The sequence below is a fragment of the Mesoplodon bidens genome (genome assembly GCF_964165515.1).
Source record: "Mesoplodon bidens genome assembly, chromosome: 12".
Classification (NCBI taxonomy): Eukaryota; Metazoa; Chordata; class Mammalia; order Artiodactyla; family Ziphiidae; genus Mesoplodon; species Mesoplodon bidens.
The window spans coordinates 51099149-51114419 of record NC_138168.1 but is presented as its reverse complement, the minus strand read 5'-3'; the positions used below and the strand labels follow the sequence as shown (position 1 = coordinate 51114419).

At 40.7% G+C, this 15271-nt stretch overlaps 1 protein-coding gene across 1 annotated transcript in view; it reads right to left on the bottom strand.

The window, feature by feature from the left end:
- The window catches only part of DCBLD1 (discoidin, CUB and LCCL domain containing 1), a 72079-nt gene that overhangs the window by 33663 nt on the left and 23145 nt on the right, over window positions 1-15271 (bottom strand). The window contains exon 3 of the mRNA XM_081251572.1: window positions 786-920. Coding sequence (XP_081107698.1) covers window positions 786-920 — 135 coding nt within the window. The remainder of the gene's footprint in view (window positions 1-785; window positions 921-15271) is intronic.

The following is a 15271-nucleotide window of genomic DNA, read 5'->3' as shown; positions in this document are numbered from 1 at the left end:
CTAGTATAGTTTCCAAAATATTACATACCTGCTGCAGAAGTTCTTTCTTTCCTTAATCATTTCAGTAGTTCTTAGGGAGAAACATATGCTGAACACCGGCCATGCAGGGGCCTGCTAGGATATTGCACAGATCTGACTGGCTGAGCGAGAAATGAATGGGGTACCCCCTTCCCAGAGTATTTCTGCAGGAGGGGCCTGAAGCAGGAACTCTGGGCACCTCTGTGGCCCTGGCAGACCCTGGGCTGCATGGAAATTACTCTGGAGTTCGAGGCCTGGATGGGAGGCCACACTTTCCTTTCCCATCAATATTCATGCTCCCCTTCTCCCCACCTCACACGCTAGCTGGATGGGTAGGGCACTTGGTGACAGTGACTTCCCCCTCCTCATACTCGCATGCTGCCACGCTGGTGCACTGGTGTGTATGGAGTGGGGGGGTGTCACTGGTTAAAAGGCTTGTCCCCTAAGCTAACAAAGGGGTTGGTGGAGAGCTCCAGAGAATAGCCAGACCTTAGGAGGGTCAGGAGGGTAGCCCCAAAGATACACAATCCATGATTTCTAGGAAAATGAGATCAACCCTCTCCCACATAAGTCAGCGGATCAATCTAACATGGGCTATGAAAGTATTCAGTTCAGACCTAACTACTTACAAAGACACTGCATTCCTCTCTTCCCTCACATCTTAATTCTGGATCTGAGGTCACAGTTCTCTCCGGAGATGGTGACTAGCAAGAGGAATTCTAAGACAGATAAAGGTTTACAGATTTATGTTGGTCCTTCTGCTATACCTGGATGGTCGCTGCTGGCATAGGTTAGCAAAAAACCCCGCCCAGAAATGTGGGATCCACTCTCAAAGCGAACAGTTACTTCACTGGTGTTCAGCAAAAGTTCTTTGGGCACAGTCATGCTTCCACAATACGGACCTAAAAACAAAGCACACTTGTAGCTCATTTCAAAATTTAGACCAGTACAAAGAAGTGGTATATACATTTTTTCCCCTTAAATGTCAAATTTACCAGACAACACATACACATAAGATTATAATCTTTACCCAACTGAAATTTTGCTTCATACTGAGACTAAGAATTAGTGACTGATTGTAAACTTGATTATACAGAGAAACAAGATGGGGGAAGTGGCCAATTCTAGATAAGCAATAGCTTGGAACTAGTTAATTGTGAACAACACAAGAGACAGGTTTTGACTTTTATAAGAAGGTGACTAACAAACAAAAATCAAATATATTTAGTTAAGAAAATGTTATCACAAAAGTGATATTCTTGGGACCTCCTAAATTTGCTTAAAGTATGGTCTAAATGCTTGTGTCCCAACCAAATTCATATGTTAAAATCCTAACGCCCAATGTGACAGTATTAGGAGGTGGGGCCTTTGGGAGGTACTCAGTTTCACAAGGGCAGAGCCCTCATGAATGGGATCAGTGCCTTTATAAAGGAGGCCCCAGTGAGCTTGCTTGCCCCTTCCAGCATGTGCAGACACAGGGAGATGGCTATGAACCAGGAAGGGGGCTCTCACCATCCACTACACCGTATCTGGCAACACCATGATCTTGAACTTCCCAGCCTCCAGACTGTAAGAAATAAATGTCTGTTGTTCATAAGTTACCCAGTCTGTGATATTTTGTTATAGCAGCCTGGAGATACTAAGACAGGTAGTAAAGAAAATGTTATCACAAAAATGATATTCTCCTAAATTTGCTCAAAGAAACTCACAAATTCCCTTTTTCCAAGAAAGTCCCACTACTGTATAGCACAGGGAACTATACTCAGTATTTTGTAATAACCTATAAGGGAAAAGAATCTGAAAAATATATATATATGTATAACTAAACCACTTTGCTGTACACCTGAAACTAACACAACATTGTAAATCAACTATACTTCAATTTTTTTAAAAAGTGTAAAGAAAAAGAAAGTTCTAGAATTAAAAGACTGTCCAATACAGGGTAAAAATCTTATTCTCATGCAATTTGCACATTTCTCTTTCTCTTCTTTACCGCTCTTAACAGCAACTTCTGCTTAACTCATATAATTTATTTTGATTTGTAAAATGAAGTTTATAAGAAAGCAGAATAATTTCTAAAGGCTTTTGAAATACCACAGTATAAATTATACAATTAAGAGTATAACATATTGTTTCTAGAATACGTTGCTTGAAAAGCAACAGGAAGCTCTATGAACTTTCAAAAGACAAAATTAGGGCTTCCCTGGGGGCGCAGTGGTTGAGAATCTGCCTGCCAATGCAGGAGACACGGGTTCGAGCCCTGGTCTGGGAAGATCCCACATGCCGCGGAGCAACTAGGCCCGTGAGCCACAACTACTGAGCCTGCGCGTCTGGAGCCTGTGCTCCGCAACAAGAGAGGCCGCGAAAGTGAGAGGCCCGCGCACCGCGATGAAGAGTGGCCCCCGCTTGCCGCAACTAGAGAAAGCCCTCACACAGAAACGAAGACCCAACACAGCCAAAAATAAATAATAAATAAATTTTTTTTAAAAAGACAAAATTAGATATGGAGCTTAAAAAAAAAAGACCTTCCTAAGAATACTCAAGTTGAAGTTTAGTTTGTAAACTGTCATCTTGAAAGTCAAGTATGCCAGACACGATAATTTCTCTAAAAATAGGGGTTAGCAAGCCAATTTTGAAGAGAGGTATTCTTCATCAACTTCTCCCAAAACAGAACAGTATAGAAAGAGTCAATGGAACAGCAATGACAACGTCAGGTTAAGGGAAGAAAAAGATCACTCCAAGTCAATGTGAGTACAACTAGTCACACCAGCCAAAGCCAACACAGGGACCAAACTGCTAAAAGATGCAGAAGATCATGAACCCAACTCAGCCTTCCCGTCCTGATATAAGGGATCGTATTTCTCTTCGGTCCTGTCCAGGTGTCACATTCTGAAGATGTGATAAAATGAGAGAAATGCTGTGTTTACATGCCCCAGATCTCAGTTGTTGCCTATTATTAAATTATAATGAAATCCAAATAAAAAGGATCATCTCTCTCTTTAGAAACACTCATCATATACAATTACTTACATGAGTTAATACCTGCAAATTATTTAGAACTGTACCTAGGATATAAAGTGTTAAGTACTCGTTAAATAAATAAATATATTAAAACAAACGAACAAACAAACAAATAATGCCTGTTATCCTTTTAGACAATGTTCCATGGGGTTAGGGAATTTTCTATATCCATCACTATCTCAAATACCTTGTACGTGTGACAGCTTTCCAAATATTGTTTGAATCAAAATGAAGTTAGATGTTCTTCTATTTGCAACAGCTGGTTTTTAAAAACCAAACATGATTATAAAGATACATAAAATATTTAATCCTGTCATTACAAAATAGCATGGAGTAAGCAAGAAAAGTGTGGAAAAGCAAGAAAGGAAAAGAAGGGCTTCCCTGGTGGCGCAGTGGTTGACAGTCTGCCTGCCGATGCAGGGGATGCGGGTTCGTGCCCTGGTCCGGGAAGATCCCACATGCCGCGGAGCAGCTGGGCCCGTGAGCCATGGCCGCTGAGCCTGCGCGTCTGGAGCCTGTGCTCCACAACAGGAGAGGCCACAACAGTGAGAGGCCCACGTACAGCAAAAAAAAAAAAAAAAAAAAAAAAAAAAAGGAAAAGAAAATCATTAGTGTGGTAGATATATGGATTTTTTTATCTTTAAGAGTGCCCACAAGCATGGAAGATAGGCAATTAATACTACATCCATTTTTGTATAATAAAGTAGAATGATAAGCATTTTTGCAAAATTAAAGTGAGTCAGATTACTGTGCTTGACTTATGCAACTGATTCTCAGTCTGTTTTAAATAAGTTTCAAATTCCTTTGTTCTTTGCACAGGTAAGTGAGATACTTACTTTGCAAACTTAAGAACAAAGATGAAATAACTAGTAACTTGTTGCTATTAATAAATCAGAATATTTTTCTAATCATACTTATTTCTTCCAAGAAGAAATAACAACATATATACTCTTCTCCAAATCATGATGACGATACCATACCAATCTCTCCTTAAACTTCTATTTGCATTCCAATGAGTTCTCACAAAAACAGTGAGGAAAAGTCTAAATTGATAATCAGTGAGAACTTGTTTGAAATTTTTTTAGTTGAAACATATTTGACATATAACACTATAATGTAAGGTATACAACATGTTAATTTGATACATTTATATATTTTAATATGACTGTCATTGTAGGGATAATTAGCACCTCTATCACATTACATAATTATCATTTCTTCTTAGGGGTTGGAATAATTAAGTTCTAGTCTCTTGTTTGATGATTATAATACAATATTGTTGTCTATATTCACTATACTGTGCATTAAAACTCTAGGGCTTCTTTGTTACCCATTGCAAGTTTGTACCCTTAAACAACATGTGTCCTATTCTCCCACCCTCCATCCCCTCGTGACCATCATTTCATTCTTTGTTTTTACTAACTTGTCTTTTTTAGATTCCATATGTAAGTGGAGATCATACAGTACTTGTCTTTCTCTGCCTGGCTTATCTCACTTAGCATAAGTGCTCAAGGTCCATCCATGTTGTTGCAAATGACAGGATGCTCTTCTTTCTCATGGTGGAATAACTGGAATTGTTTTTAAAGATTTTTATGGAACAGTTGAAAGGAAAGGTTGCAAAATTATAAATATTTTACACAAATAGATAAGAATGTATGCCATTACACTAAGTTGTTGTACAATACATACAATTTCCTAGATCAAAACCACATAAATATAGTAAAACTCTAATTTGGTTGCATCCTCCCAAAGTCATGGTAGGCATGGTAGGTAAACATTTCTGGAAGAAGTTCAAAGAAAGAAAATGGAAACACACACACACTTTAATCACCGTTACCCCACAGGCACCATCCCTCTCACATTTTCATTGATGTGCTGCAAAAACGTAACTAAACCCTAGCAGGGACAGGGTATGCCATGTATATACAAATGCCGTCATTAAAAGTTATTTGACAGGTTCATCAGGGCACAGCCATCACAACGGCAGGAGGCAGCTGTAGCCCAGGGTGGGGAACTGAAGCTGAGGGTTGGCTGCGGTATCACCTTTGGTAAAACACCCAAATTACTGCCTGTCTGAAGGTCTGACAAAGATTCCTTTTCACAGACTAGAAGTTAATAACTGCATTCCTAGAATTAAAAGGGGAAAAGAGATGAAAATAGAAAAATGTGAGTGGCAGTGAGAGGGAAAAATAATTACTGGGAAACCATGAAAGGAGCTTGTCCTAAGCAATGCTCTCAGTTTTCAGCAGACTCCCTGGAAGATGATATCTTTTCTTATGAAAGCCTTTCACCACCCACACCTGCCCCAAAGATATTTTTACTGTTAGTACTCTCTGTCCCAATTTTTTAAAAGGCTCTACACCTGTATTTGAACATGCACAAGGCCACTGGAAACACAAATAAGAGCTCAGAGGTGACTTCTAGCTTTGACCATGGTTATATTTGCCATCCTGTGCAGTGTCCCTAGATTGGTAAACCTGTTTCAATTCACAGTCAGACTGAACCCCAAACCTTCTTCAGTGGTTCTGAAGACCTCTAGCAGACCTAGAAGTAAGACTCACAGTCTGCATAGATGTTTGCTTCACAACTAGCAGTGCTGTGTTTCATAGAACTTGGACTTGCTGTCTAACAATGACCTTCCTCCTCTCCTCTATCCTTGTCTGGGAAGCAGGTTCCATCTTTGTAGTCTCAAATTCCCACCAGATTGGGAGACGGCAGAAAGGCAGTTCATCAAGTAGGCAGAAAAATCAAAAAAATAAATCCTCTACCTTTTGTGGAATGCAGTGAGTCACCCTGGATTGTGGGAAAAGCCATCAATGATACCAAATGGAATAGCATGTGGCATTTGGCACCAGACATGAGACCAAGAGCTAGCAGACAATGGACTGATTCCTTGGACAAAAGGAATAAAGGGCCAGGAACCCTAGGAGCTGCCTGCTTTGAGCACAGTAGGCCAGTTCCTCTCAACACATCCCCTGTTCCATGAGCAGCTGAGAAGGGAAACCCTTTATCTTCCCACGTGTGAATAAAAGCAAACTGTCCTACAAGGAAGAATGAACTGCCTGCCTGGAGCCAGTCCTCTGGATTCTCTGGCAATCTGACAATCTGTGCAGCAATTTATCCTCCTGCTGCATTCTCCATGGCCTGTCTGCCTAAGTCTCCAGACATTACAAGGTAATATTTTGTTTAGTAACTGTTCCAAGTCATTACAGATGGGTCTATGCTTTTGATCTTAAAACTGACAACACTAAGTTATTGTTTCATCTGTGAAAAAGATGTGTTTAAAAAATGGTATGCATGCTGTTAAAAGAAATCAAAGAGACCCATCCCTCTCCATAACCAGGGGTGAAAAACAGAGAGCAAATAAAAAACTTAAGTCTTGACAGATCTGTCATAAATCAAATTGAACAACAACAAAAAACTCCTAAAAACCTTCATTAGCCTTATGAGCACCATCTTAAGCACACATTTAATTTCTCACGACAGATAAGAACATGTCAATGAGATGAAGTGATGCTCCCTGGGAGAGCCACTGGCAGAGCCAACCACTTGGCACACCATCAGCCAGCTGCCAGGAAAGTGGTACCTGGCACGGCCCAGATCTGGGTGCAGAGGCGTGCTGATAAAACAGTCTCCAGAAATGTTGAAGCTGCAAACGCCACTGGACTCGTGTCCATTTTCTTTTTTTTTTCTATGTAGTCAAATGGCAGGGTTTGTCCTTGCTTGCTAATTGCAATAGGTCACTGTACAAAATTACAGAATTTTCAGGGCCATTTTCTTTGAAAAGGAGGGAAATTAGCATAAAAAAGGGATATTCCTGGACTGTGTCATTAAAACCATAGTCACGTAAGAATGTAAGTGGTATCCCTGGAGAGTTTTGGTCTCTGGTTCCCAGACAAAAATCAGTGACAGATGATAAATGAACCAGGCGGATTCCTAGACAAAGGTGCGGCTTTACTTGGGGCTAGGGACTCAGGTCAAGAAGCGCTTTCACAGCAGAACTCACCTAGGCCATTACTTCTCTCCCAACAAAAGATGGCAATTTGCTGAAATGAATCACAGTGCATCTCTGGGAAAGTGTTTGAGGAAAAGGAGGAGGTGGAGGCCAATACTTCTTCTCCTTGAGGATTATGGTTATGTTAATGAGACATCTAGCATGGAACTTTCTGGCTGATATAACCTTTTTTATAAGTTTACGATTCTTTCTGTATTCTACCTTGGCATAAAAGGCAAAACAAAGCAAAACAAAAATCAGTCCTTCTCAAGCATTTCCACCAAAGTAGCCTCAGTCATAGAGGAGAACGCACCTCTGGGGTGCTTGAGGCCCAAAACAACTTTCCATAAGCTTCTTCAAAGGCTTTTGCTTTATCATTAAAAGTCCTAAGAATTTTGCATTCTCCATAATATGGCTGTGAGACATAAACCATGTATAAAATAGAGGCTGCCAATCTTGCATTTTTCTCTATTTGGAATTTTTTAAAAAAAATCAACAGGCAAGGCATAATGATTAGATCTTACTGCAATATGCCAGATATTGCATATTGCAATAAGTATCATTCTAAACTATTATCACAGAAATCTTGTTGCAATTATGAGTCAAAACACTTAGTATTATTTCCTACTTTTCCCATTTCTCTTGTTCCTGGTGTAATATAAATATTAACGGTTGACTTCATATCGTTGTACTTCTAAGTCACTGACAATGGTTAAAAAAATACTGGGGGTGGAGGTGGAAGTACAGGAAGTGTTAGAGAACAATTCTGGAACTTCCTGGCTTTTCTATAGTGCAAATGATTTAGCACAACACAGCTAATTTAACTGACTACAATTAGGTTCACTGACCATGATGTCTCCCTTAATTTTTTGACTAAGATGAATTTTTTTAAACCTTGAATTCATACTAGCACTCTGCGTGTGAGTGACCTCTCAGAACTCCATTTGGTTCTCATACCCCTACGGGAAGGCCTGCAGAGGTCTCCATTTCTTGTTCATCATTCAGCAAATAACGAACAAGAACTACAGCTCACTTCTTCTGCACAAGCCACAGGATCAGATGGCTTTTGTCACCCTGAATGGGAATGGCACGGTGCTTAAAAGTGGGGTCCCTGGAGTCAAATGCCCAGACTTGAATCCCAGATCTAGTTAAGTGATTGTAAGCAAGTTACTTGACCTCTTTGAGCTTCAGTTTCCTTATGTATGGAGGCTAATAATAGGCCCCCTCTTACAGGGCTATTACGAGGGTTAAGTGGTAACTCTGGAGTGCCAAAGCACAGTGTACGGCACAGATGAACGCTCCACTGCAGGCACCTTCTTTACTGTTTCATGGTCTTTTCTATACGATAAGTAGAGTCCGAAAATTTTAGGTAAATCAAGTCTTTCTTTAAATGAGGAGGGGATATTTATTGATAGAGGAATCTTACTGTAAATCTTCCTACAGTGTGAAAAAAGACACTCAAATTTATAAGCTTATAGATTTTTAAATATATAAAGTTTGCCAAGATCAAGCTACATGCAGTCAGACTCATTAAACGTTGATTGAGCATCTGCCAGTGTAAGACTACGTTAAGCAACAGAGGATAAGCAAAGGATGAATAAAATGCAACTCCTTCCTCAGGAAACCCCCTATCTGGTAGAGAAGCTAAAATAATGATCTCAACCTGAGATTGGTGCTGCACTGAAGGCTTAGAAAAACAACTGAGTCCAGATGAGGGACCGACTGGAGCTGCTGGACATCAGAGGAGGTTCTAGGGTAAGTGGCATTGGATTTGCTTTGTCTTTGTGTGTGTGTGTTTGTGTGTGTGTGTGTGTGTGTGTGTGTGTTAGAAGGAGCAGAAAAGCAGGGGAAGAAATAGAGGAAGAAATAACACATGGAAGAAATAACATCATCAAATGTACTGAACATGAAACTGTGTGATGTGTTTAGAAAAAGGCATAGGAGATGCGGAGACTCAGAGATGTGGCTGGAGGACGTCCCTGGTGGTGCAGTGGTTAAGAATCCGCCTGCCAATATAGGGGACACGGGTTCAAGCCCTGGTCCAGGAAGATCCCACATGCCACAGAGCAACTAAGTCCATGCACCACAACTACTGAGTCTGTGCTCTAGAGTCCGCAAGCCACCACTACTGAACCCGCGAGCCTAGAGCCTGTGCTCCGCAACAAGAGAAGCCACCGCAACGAGAAGTCCGCGCATGGCAACAAAGAGTAGCCCCCGGTCGCCGCACGAGAGAAAGCCCATGCACACCAACGAAGACCCAACGCAGCCAAAATTAAATTAATTAATTAATTAATTTTTAAAAAAGATGTGGCTGGAAATGTGGGTGGGAAGAGAGTGAGCGAGCGAGCCTTGAACCATGCTAACAAGTGTCTACGGACAGTGGGACACAATTAACAATTTTTGAAATAAGAAAGAAATTATTACAACAATATTTAACAAGATAATCTTAGATGGTCCGGAGGGAATGGAAACTGGTGAAAGGAGAGAGGGGAAAATCGGGAAGCTCTTTCTATAAGAAACAGATACAAAGATGTGGACTGGTGGTGGCAGTGAAAATAAAAAGCCAAACTGAATGCACTATGGGCTTAGGGAACATGGGTTCTCGGCTCATCTCATGAAGCTGGATGGAGAAAATCTGTCCACGAAGCTCTTTCTGGCTCAGGGAACCCCTGCCACAGGCTTGGACTGATTTGGGTAACTTTAGGTCACCAGGAACGCACCAGGAGGGGTAGGGTGGGGTGTGCTGCCGCAGCTCAGCCTCTGCTGGGTGGAAGGAGCGTGCTCAGGGTATTGAGAGGGACCGATGTGTTCTCCGCTCTTAGACATCTTAGACAAAGAATAAACTGTGTGCAAGGCCACTGCGGAGGAAGAGTGGGTGGAAAGGGGGGAAGGGCAAGAGGAGGAAGGGGAGTAGGGAGGGAGTGATGATGGTGGCTAACGTTTACTGAATGCTTATTACGTGCCAGACATCATTCTTGTAAGTTATATACACATGTGCCTCAATCACCCATATGTGGCAGATACTATCATTTTGCCCATTTTAAAGATGGGGATACGGAGATACAGAAAGTTAAGTAATTTGCTCAAGGTCATGTAATTAAAAAATGAGTAGTAAGGCAGGAATTTGGAGCCAGGCAGTTTAATTCCAGAGTCTGCACTCTTAAGCCCAAGTGAAAACTCTGCACAGAAACAGAAGTGCTCACCTCAATCCATGCTGAAGGCCAGCCTGGTGTTATTGATGCACAGTGACCTAGGCGGGGAAGTCTCTGAAACTACATGAGAACAAGGTCCTCTGAGATCCCAAGGAACCAGTATCTGGCTCCCACCAAGATTCCTCCAGCAGGTCCTTCAGGGGGTCTAGGAATAGCCCTAAACTCTGCCCACTGGGGGAAGATCAACTTTCATGGAAAACTGGGACCTAGTTAATCTCCTTGAAATATCAGGAAACAGAAATGACAGTTTCTCTGGGATCCCCACAAGCAGTCGTGACAGAAACAAACCTCTGGGTGAATTCTTTGCGGTAAGACTGGAAATGGAACTTAACCAGTAAAGGTTAGAGGGTCCCTAACAAGTTTTAAAGTTGAGAATAATGATCTTCAGTATGAATTCATAGCCTTCCCTCTTCAGTGTCATAAATAAAACAATGTGAGACGTTTCATACTTTAAATGTAGGTATACTGGTATGACACAATGCCTGAATCAGCACCTACTCTTCCCCCAAGTTCAAGATATTTTAATATTTTATATAACTAACCTCTTATTATTTTACATCACAAATATAAAAGGGAGGAGATTAAGAATCAGTACCAAAGCAGCAATCTGAACTGTACGATACAACAGCTTCACAATCCTGATTGGATTCTAGACCAGAAAAGGGACATCAGTGTTTCTTTTGAAGAGAGACTGTTACTTTGGTCTCTTAAACAAAAATGCAGAATACCCTTAGTTATAGTGAAAACAATCTCTACTAATCCAAGTGTGATACTTCTTAAACATTTTTTTTGGCCAGGATATTAGTACACATGATCTTAAAAGTCAGTATATATGTTTACAGCCAAAAATTTTTATACGTTTAAAAGTTTATGTTTAAAAGTATCTTTAAAATCTTATTTTGTTCTTAAACGACATATATTCTAAAGTGAGGTTGATCTAGTTTATCAACTTTGCTGCATCCTGGCTGTTTCCAGAGTATTTTAAAAGGGAGAGTCAGTGTCTTAACTCAGCCATAGATATGTAAGTACATTCTTTTAACTGATGTTTGAATCTGAAATATCAGCCCTCATTATAATATATGACAAACAGAAGAATAATAACCCCATCTTATTTGTATTAGGTCTCTTAACAATCAGTGAGATCAGGTGCATATTTTGCTTGATCACTGTGAAAGCTGGTGCGGGTCACACTTGTTTATAGTATTATACGTTTTGCTACCATGACTGAAAGCACCCAAAGTATATGAACCAAACATTTAAAACAAAATAAGCATGGGGGGTGAACCATTACAAATGAACTGCATAAGGATTAAAACTATATAACTTCAGCATATTCACAATGGTTAATGCAATCACATTCCAACTATGTCCACTCTTGGCAGAGCTTATAAACAGGGATGCCAGAAAACATTATTCTTTTTCCAAACATTAACTCCACATTCAAAAGTCTGATAGTGTTGAGTCTTAAAATCTCTTGGCAACGGGTTTTAGCAACTAATTGAAAAAAACTGAGCTGGATAAATCAAAACTATTCAGCTGTTTCAGCCATACATGTAACCTTTAGAGCCCTGTATACTGGAATTGCAGGAGGTATTCTAGAACATATGTTCCCTGCGGGGCAAACTGCAGTGGGCACTTCCCTTGACTGCTGGCCCAGGCAACAGTGCTTTGGATCCCAGAGACCCTCCCTCCACAGTCCTGTGGCCACACTGGCTGCAGAGGGGCATTCCCCACTCCAGGGAGCTGGGCGACAGTCCCAAAGGAAGGCCCACTCACTGAGCTCGCACAGGCCAACAAAGCACAGGCCCCTCTTCCTTCTCTTTCTCCTCTGCAGATGATACACTCCTCCAGGAGGTTCAAACTGACCAGGGGACTGTTTTAACTAAATTAAAATATAGGTCTAAAGTTAGTGTTCTTGGTCAAAGAAAATCTACTTTTTTAAGAAACGCATGTTTATTAGAGAAAAAAATAGAGAGTAGAGAGAAAATATAACAATACCCAGAGTTGAACCTTTTAAAGTCCTCCTTCTAACATTTTGCTACAATTACGTTCTGTCTTACTTTATTCAGAGGCTTTTTTCTATTATTAGGACATTACTGTGTATTCATATTTTACCTAACACTATATCCTAAGCAGCTTTCTATGTTAACAGTCTTTTCAACAAGTAGGGGCTTAATATTGCAGGTATTACATGTTTTACTGAACTGGTTCCTCACCACTGAATTTGCCAATTCACCTTTTTTTTTTTTTTTTGCGGTACGCGGGCCTCTCACTGTTGTGGCCTCCCCCGTTGCGGAGTACAGGCTCCGGATGCGCAGGCCCAGCGGCCATGGCTCACGGGCCCAGCCGCTCCGTGGCATGTGGGATCCTCCCGGACCGGGGCACGAACCCGTGTCCCCTGCATTGGCAGGCGGACTCTCAACCACTGCGTCACCAGGGAAGCCCGCCAATTCACTTTTAAAACCATTTATTCACGGAGTATCTACTACGTTCAATTCACTGGATTAAATATTGTAAGTATACATATATGAATAAGTGGCTCCTCCCAGAATGCTCTTCAAAACTATGAAAGACACAAAATATATATATGCAGCATACACACTTATGCTTGTGTACACCTGCTATACCTGGCCCTAAGCCACTTAATTTTTTTTTTAAGGGCACATTAATTTTACTCAGAATGAGATAGAACTTTTTCAGCCTATATGTAATAAAGATTTTCCTAACAAAGAAAATCTGTAGTTCTGACTACAAGAAAATTTAGAATGTAATTCTTTTTAAATATGCTTATAGGATTGAAATATTCTAATTTCCTTTCCATGTATTCCTTTTACTGCTAATTTCTGTTATTCTTGTCTGCTGGATTTGCCTTAACATGACTGATCAGGGAATCTTTTACATAGCCTCAAAAGAAAGAAATTCTGAGCATCGTTAAATATTTTATCTTAAGAACATCCCCAACCCAAAGTATTAACTACACCTGTGTTTTAGGCAAAACTGCGTATGATGTAATACTGGGCTGGTCCACCTGGGAAGGGTGATAATGCACTGAGTTTTTCTTTGGGTGTTGGTACTGGGAGAGGAACAGACATCTGGAAACAGATGTTTTGGAGCCACAAAGACATAGATATAAATGTTCCTTTCAGCCCTTAACTAGCTTTGTGACCTTCAGCATGTTCCTAAAATAAAATAAAATAAAATACTCACCGTGCCTCAGTTTCCCTGTTTGTAAAAAGGAGTTAATAATATTTACCTTGCAGGGTGGATGTAAGGGTTCCAGAAAATCTACGTGAGGCCAAGCATGTGCCTGACATACAATGAGTATGCTTATTTCTATAATGAGTATATATTTTGTTTTAAAAAGACAAACATAACTATGTAGGAAAAAATTTAAAGAGAAAAACGAACTTACTGGGCTTTACTGAAATGAACTGCAATTCATTACTCACTTCCTAGTGAAGAGTCTAAATCTTGAAAATTCAAGAAGCTGGAAATGTGGACTAGAGTGCCCTGAGGCCAACCATGATCACCTTGTAACCCAGCTCCTAAAATGTAGTTAATCCCAGGCTTTTCCTCCTTTTTGTGTATTTGTGAATATACATCAAAGACAATGGAGTAAACGCCTTGGTGTGGGAAAGCCACATCCAGTCTCCAATCCTGTTTCAGGACGATTTGCTCCCCTTTCTAGTTCTCACCGCAGCCCCCAAGCTGAGAGAGACCCAAAGCAACAGAGATGATTAGCTGCTGCTCTGGCAGCAGGTGGAATTAACTGCTCATCTTCCGGAAAAGTAGATGCTTCCCCACAGAGACTAGTGTGGAAAAGCCGTTTCTGGCCCTGCAGCACTTTCCCTCGCGTTTTACACGGGAGCTCTGACACTCAATGCCCTCTGAATCTGAAGGAAATTTCCTGGCTAATGAAGGATTCCCTGAAGAGTGACTCCATAAATTACCACACATTCGATTACCAGAGCTAACAGAACAGTAAGTGTTCCCAGGGGCTGTAAGCATCCCTGGAATTCTCATTTTTCCCATTTGAGTCAAACTGGAGTTAAAAAGTTGCAACTGATTATATGAAGTCAACCATCTTTACTCTGTCAAAGTAATTCAACCAACATTAAAATACAGATAATATTCCCAGGGATAAAAAAAATAAATCTTAAGTTTTTTCCTCCATGGGGGCTAGATAGGTTTAGACCTCTGAACAGTCTCAGGACTGGTCTGGGCTTCCACCCTAGGAGGAGTAAGGAAGCTCTGGATGCAAAGATAAAGACAGCCTTGAAAGCTGTGTGTTTGAGAGAAATTACCTATAGAACTAGCAGGAGGACAGGGTTTTGCTTAAAACCTGTATCATTTTTGGAGCTGTAACACACAGAGAATTTCAAAAAATCTCTAATCTCAGAAGAATCTGTATGTAAGTTCTGTCTTTGTTTTCTAATCCATGAAACCCAAGTTGTTTCCTTGGGCTAAGGACTGTAGGGTCTGTGCTAATGGCGGTTTCAGACACCACTGTACTAACAGCACACCCCAAACCACAAAAAGCTTAATTCCAGAAGGTTACTCTGAAAACTGTCCTTGGCACTTGCCCTTCCCCTACCCAGAAAACTGACCCCAGACAAATGTGTACAGTCCCTTCACTCACTCCATTTGGGTCTCTGTTCAAATGTCTTCTTATTGGAGAAGCCTTCCTGACCATCCCATTTGAACACAAACACACTCAGAATCAGACTTGGTATATCACCTTAGGATGACTCCTTTTTCTTATTCCTTATTTTTCTTTCTCACTGCCTCTCATATTATAGATGTATTTGTTTGTTTGTTTTCCACCCGCCCCCCTACCAGTGTGAGCACAATGAAAGGAGAAACTTTGTTTTTTCACTGCTGTTTCCCACCCAGTCCTCCACAAAGCACTTGAACACATGACCACTCTTCAATAAATATTTGTCACACGAATGAATGAACTGTAGGTGTTTTAGCCAAATGCTATATATCTCCAATTGTCTTCCCGACAAGATATAAACTAACTAAG